This window comes from Pseudophryne corroboree, chromosome 5 (genome assembly GCF_028390025.1).
Source record: "Pseudophryne corroboree isolate aPseCor3 chromosome 5, aPseCor3.hap2, whole genome shotgun sequence".
Lineage (NCBI taxonomy): Eukaryota > Metazoa > Chordata > Amphibia > Anura > Myobatrachidae > Pseudophryne > Pseudophryne corroboree.
In genome coordinates, this window is record NC_086448.1 from 697,513,582 (window position 1) to 697,519,905 (window position 6,324).

General features: G+C 45.7%; 1 protein-coding gene across 3 annotated transcripts in view; it reads left to right on the forward strand.

Moving 5' to 3' along the window:
- The window catches only part of PREX2 (phosphatidylinositol-3,4,5-trisphosphate dependent Rac exchange factor 2), an 867,640-nt gene extending 863,703 nt beyond the window's left edge, over positions 1–3,937 (forward strand). For all 3 annotated transcript variants that reach the window (XM_063923872.1, XM_063923873.1, XM_063923874.1), the window contains one exon: positions 2,097–3,937. In XM_063923872.1, the coding sequence (XP_063779942.1) occupies positions 2,097–2,142 (46 nt within the window). In that variant the 3' untranslated portion in view covers positions 2,143–3,937. The remainder of the gene's footprint in view (positions 1–2,096) is intronic.
- Positions 3,938–6,324: the final 2,387 nt, after the last annotated feature.

The window sequence follows — 6,324 nt, forward strand, 5'->3', positions numbered from 1 at the left end:
TGCTCATAGAAGATCCCTGGCCTCTTCCTCTTCGGGAGGACCTGTTACAACAGGGGCCGTGCGTGTTTCAAGACTTACCGCGGCTGCGCTTAACGGCATGGTGGTTGAACGCCAAATCCTAGCCCGGAAAGGTATTTCCAGTGAAGTCATTCCCACTCTTCTTCAGGCTAGAAAAGAAGTAATGGCAAAGCATTACCACCGTATTTGGAGGAAATATGTGTCTTGGTGTGAATCCAAGAAGGCTCCTACGGAGGAATTTCAACTGGGGCGTTTGCTCCATTTTTTGCAAGCAGGTGTGGATGCGGGCCTAAAGTTAGGCTCCATTAAAGTACAGATTTCGGCCTTGTCGATCTTTTTTCAGAAAGAATTGGCCTCCCGTCCAGAAGTTCAGACCTTCGTGAAGGGCGTGCTGCACATCCAACCTCCATTTGTGCCTCCTGTGGCACCGTCGGATCTTAATGTGGTATTGCAGTTCCTGCAATCGCATTGGTTTGAACCTTTGCGTAAGGTTGAGTTAAAATTCCTTACTTGGAAAGTAGTCATGTTGTTGGCCTTGGCGTCTGCAAGGCGGGTGTCTGAGTTGGCGGCTTTGTCTCACAAAAGCCCCTATTTAATCTTCCATGCTGATGGAGTGGAGTTGAGAACTCGGCAGCAATTTCTGCCAAAAGTGGTTTCATCATTTCACGTGAACCAGCCTATTTTGGTGCCAGTGGCTACTGACACCTTGGCGGAATCGAATTGAAGATCTATCGCCAGAACGGCTCAGATTAGGAAAACAGAGGCTCTGTTTGTCCTGTGGGCTCCCAACAAGATTGGGGCTCCTGCTTCTAAGCAGACTATTGCGCGCTGGATCTGTAATACGATTCAGCAGGCTCATTCTACGGCAGGATTGCCGTTACCGAAATCGGTGAAAGCCCATTCTACCAGAAAGGTGGGCTCATCCTGGGCGGCTACCCGAGGGGTCCCGGCGTTACAACTTTGCCGAGCTGCTACTTGGTCGGGATCAAACACCTTTGCGAAATTTTACAAGTTTGATACCCTGGCTGAGGAGGACCTCTTGTTTGGTCAAACGGTGCTGCAGAGTCATCCGCACTCTCCCGCCCGTTCTAGAGCTTTGGTATAAACCCCATGGTTCTTGAAGCATCCCCAGCATCCTCTAGGACGTATGAGAAAATAGGATTTTAATACCTACCGGTAAATCCTTTTCTCTTAGTTCGTAGAGGATGCTGTGCGCCCGTCCCAGTGCGGGCTGTATCTGCAGTTTGGTTATAGTTACGCTCATGTTGCGTTCAGTTCAGTCAGTCTGTGACTGTTGTTGGTCATGCCGTTGCATGCGTTGTTGTTGAATGCCATGTTGTACGGCGTGTTTGAGGTGTGAGCTGGTATGTATCTCCCCTTAGTTTTAAAATAATTAAATAAATCCTTTTCCTCGAAATGTCCATCTCCCTGGGCACAGTTCCTATAACTGGAGTCTGGAGGAGGGGCATAGAGGGAGGAGCCAGTTCACACCCATTCAAAGTCTTATAGTGTGCCCATGTCTCCTGCGGATCCCGTCTATACCCCATGGTTCTTGAAGCATCCCCAGCATCCTCTACGGACTAAGAGAAAAGGATTTACCGGTAGGTATTAAAATCCTATTTTTTAATAACTGTGTGTATTAAACAAAGTTTGTGTACATTGAGCCATCAAAAAACAAAAGTTTCACTATCTCACTCTCAATCAAAAAGTCCGTATTTTGGAATATTCCGTATTTCGGATATTTGGATATGGGATACTCAACCTGTATGAGCTGTGGCACTGTAATGTGGCACAATATGAAGTGGAGGCACTATAGTGTGGCATAATTGAACTGGGGACACTGTGTCATAATGTGAATTGGGGGTACTGTGTTGCATAATGGGGCCTGCTCAAAATGTTGCTATGAGGCCCACAAACTTCTGGCTACACCCCTGAATAGTACTATAATACTGCAGTGGCAGCACAGTAATTCTTTTAAAGAAATGCATTGTTGTAAACCAACCTATATAAAATAACGTGAAATTCTTTGACTGCTCATCAATAGAAAGCTCATTTTTCTACTCTGTCATTTCTTCTAGGTTGTACAAGCTGTGCCAGCCGCCGCCTGCAGATGATGAACCCTGAATGTTGTACAAGCTGCGCCAGCCACCGCCTGCAGATGATGAACCCTGAACGTTGTACAAGCTGTGCCAGCCACCGCCTGCAGATGATAAACCCTAAACGTTGTACAAGCTGTACCAGCCACCAACTGCAGATGATGAACCCTGAACGTTGTACAAGCTGTGCCAGCCACCGCCTGCAGATGATAAACCCTAAACGTTGTACAAGCTGTACCAGCCACCAACTGCAGATGATGAACCCTGAACGTTGTACAAGCTGTACCAGCCATCGACTGCACATGATGAACCCTGAACGTTGTACAAGCTGTGCCAGCCACCGACTGCAGATGATGAACCCTGAACGTTGTACAAGCTGTGCCAGCCGCCGCCTGCAGATGATGAACCCTGAACGTTGTACAAGCTGTGCCAGCCGCCGCCTGCAGATGATGAACCCTGAACGTTGTACAAGCTGTGCCAGCCGCCGCCTGCAGATGATGAACCCTGAACGTTGTACAAGCTGTGCCAGCCACCGCCTGCAGATGATGAACCCTGAACATGTCCACCATTGAAGGAATTGGATAGTTGCAAATAGAACTAATTTCATGACTGCTCTTGCAAATGTGGTTATTAAGTATACAGGAGGCCGATCATCTGCTTTCACACGGTCCGTGGACAGAACGCATTCACTAAAACCTCTAAGAACTATATGCCGCCAGCATATATTGTACACTGGAACCCCATTGGATAAAGCACTTACGTGTTGTAAAAAATTCAAGAAGGACATTGAATGTTTAAAGATTTTGGATTGTGATTCAAGATCTGTTTCCACGTACAAACGGGACCTATTCTAATTGTTTTTGTATTAATTATATCAGTGAAAATGGAAGTATTATATTTTAAAAAGGAAGCATTTATATCCACTTTGTTATCAATAAACTGTAACATATATAATATATGTCATCATTCTGTTAACTGTAGCGTGCAGAATTCCAGATGGTCATTCTTTTCACAATGCATTGGAAAATATATTTTGCTAATTAGAAAGCAATAGAACACTAACATATTAATAATGTACACTGTATTGGGAACGCCAGTCGATACACAAGAATTAATGAGAATGTATGAAATAATATTCTTTTGCTGGAAAATATTATGTCTCATTTTCATTTGTGTAGTACTAGTAACTTATCATTTTAGATGTAGTGTTTGTGTCTTAAACCTGAGCCAACTACCTGAGTGGCATAATTCCTTTAAGACTCTGCTTTGCTATAACACATCATAACATAAATAATCTGGTCATGTAAGGTCTTCACCTATCAAGTCATTCTCAGATAATAATCTGGTCTAAGTAATGTATTTTTTCTAAATATTGTACATGCTTAAATCATTTTAAGGAGATATATTTTGCTTGCAGCATAGCAACTAGATCAGGGGTAGGCAGTGTTTGGCACTGCAGCTGGTTAGGAACTACACACCCCAGCATACCCTGTCATAGTCTTACTGTTAGGCATGTTAAGCATGCTTAAACTGTTTTGAGGGCATGCTGGTATGTGTAGTTCCACAGCAGCTGAAGTACCACACGTTAACTGTCTCTGAACTTGATCAAGTTAAACCTTTTTTTAAATATAACTGCACTGATGGCAAAACAGAAGAATTGTCCAACTTGGCCCCATAAATAAACATTGATATGTGCATGCTGTCACTTATAGTGCCACAAATGGGCACTAAATATGGTGCCCACATCATGAAAAAATAGGATTTTGGTACCTACCGGTAAATCCTTTTCTCTTAGTCCGTAGAGGATGCTGGGGATTCCAAAAGGACCATGGGGTATAGACGGATCCGCAGGAGCTTGGGCACACTATAAAGACTTAAACTGGGTGTGAACTGGCTCCTCCCTCTATGCCCCTCCTCCAGACCTCAGTTAGAAAACTGTGCCCAGGAGAGATGGACAATTTCGAGGAAAGAATTTATTGTTATAAACACAGTGAGTGTCATACCAGCTCACACCTCAAACACACCGTAGAACGTGGCATTCAGTAGAATACCAGCCAACAGCATGAACAAAACACAGCCACATGCTGAGAGAATATGTAACCCAACCCATGTGTCCACAGAAGCAAAAATACGACCCCGCATGCTATGTCATGAACAACGGTAGCAACCGCCAGACAGAAAAGACACACCACCAGGGTGTAACCAAAAGCAATAACTGCAGACACCGTACGCACTGGGACGGGCGCCCAGCATCCTCTATGGACTAAGAGAAAAGAATTTACCGGTAGGTACCAAAATCCTATTTTCTCATACGTCCTAGAGGATGCTGGGGATTCCAAAAGGACCACGGGGTTTATACCAAAGCTCCAAAACGGGCGGGAGAGTGCGGACGACTCTGCAGCACCGAATGAGCAAACATAAGGTCCCCCAACAATCAGGGTATCAAACTTGTAGAGCATCGCAAAAGCGTTTGACCCCGACCAAGAATCCGCTCGGCAAAGTTGAACCGCCGAGACTCCTCGGGCATTCGCCCAAGAAAAGCCCATCTTCCCAAAAGAACGAACCTCCACCGACTTCGGTGACGGCAAAGCAGCCGTAGAACGAACATGCCAAACCGCATCCCAGATTCAGCCTGTAACAAACTGCATAACGCAGTCTCCCAAAGTAAGCTGGGAACATACCAGATAAACAGGGCCTCTGTTTCTCCAAACTGAGCCAAATTGATGACTTACATACTCAAATCCCTGGCTAGATCAAGGGAATTTGAACCAGCTAATACCTAAGTAACCCCCGGCATCAAAATAGGCCGATTTCTGTGAAACCCAGAAACCACTCTTGGTAGAACTACCAACCGAGCACTCAATTCCTCTCTATCCACCTGAAAGATCAAACAAGGCTCTTGTGAGACAAAACCACCACTTCCGACACCCGCCTTGCGGACGTCAAAGTCAAAAGCCTGACCACTTTCCAAAAGAGAAATTTCGTAAAGAAACTTAATAGGCTTGCCTCCACATCGGCTTGTAACGTATGGATAAGCAGGACCTAGCTGAAAGTCCTCCATAGGAGCCTTCTTGGATATACACCGAGACACATAATTACTCCAACAACGGTTGTAACGCTGTGCCGTCAGTTCTTTCCTAGCCTGAAGAATTGAAGAAACGACTTCACTGGGAACACCCATTCGGCTTAGGATACGACATACAACCGCCCCGCCGTTAGACGCAGCCGCGGTAAGTCCTGATACACGCCCCGATCTTGTTGTAACATTACCTCACGTAAAGGAAGAGGGCAGTAATTTTCTATGAGTAAACCATGAAAACTGGATAGCCAACCCTCTCTGGTTAGACCGGATTTCAGAGGATCATCGGAACCATCGATCATCTTACGCTTACCACTGTCAGAAAAGTGAAAGCGGAGAGGCCACCTAGACCGACTAAAAACACCCACGGTGTCACGAGGATGTCCGCCGCTATATCCTGAGTGTCCCTTAACCTGGAATAATCTCCTTGAGGCCTCTCGTTGAGGCGAGACGCCAACATGTCCAATTGCGACACTCCACAAAGACTTGTCACGTCTGGGAAAGCTTCTCGATGATGACAGTATTTTTCCCGGCTGGATATCATGTCCGCAAAGGAAATCTATTTCTCCGTCGTTTACCTCCGGAACGAAGACTGCTAACATAGCGTTTACCAGACTTCCCCCTCAACTGCAAACTGTGCATCTTCTGCCATATCCGCTTTTTCCTTGTTCCCGCCCTAGCGGCTTACTTATGCCATTGCTGACAAGGCTTCTGGCAGAATTAACACGGCAGAACACGAAGGATACGTTCGTCTAAAATAGCTCTTCATTCAAAAAAGCTTACAGCAGACAAGTTTCCCAACTTGACCCCAGCCTCTGGAAATACGTCCCTTGCAAAGGACTGTTTCCCAGTTTCGGAGATCTATATGCACGGACACCAAGATCTAAACCTGGATCCCTAACCTTCATTCCTCTAGAAGGAAAGAACCGAGCAGACACCACAGGATCGATGTCCTAGCCGTTTTGATTATATTCCGGTGCATACGCAGGTGAGACCCGGACCACATTTCCAACTGGTCCCATGAAAACCACTCTGGTATTAGACCTGCTCTCCGAAAAAGGCCTCTCATGCCACATCCATCGGTCTTATTAATGGAACCTACTGATGAGGTGTCACCTCAAAGCCGATCCA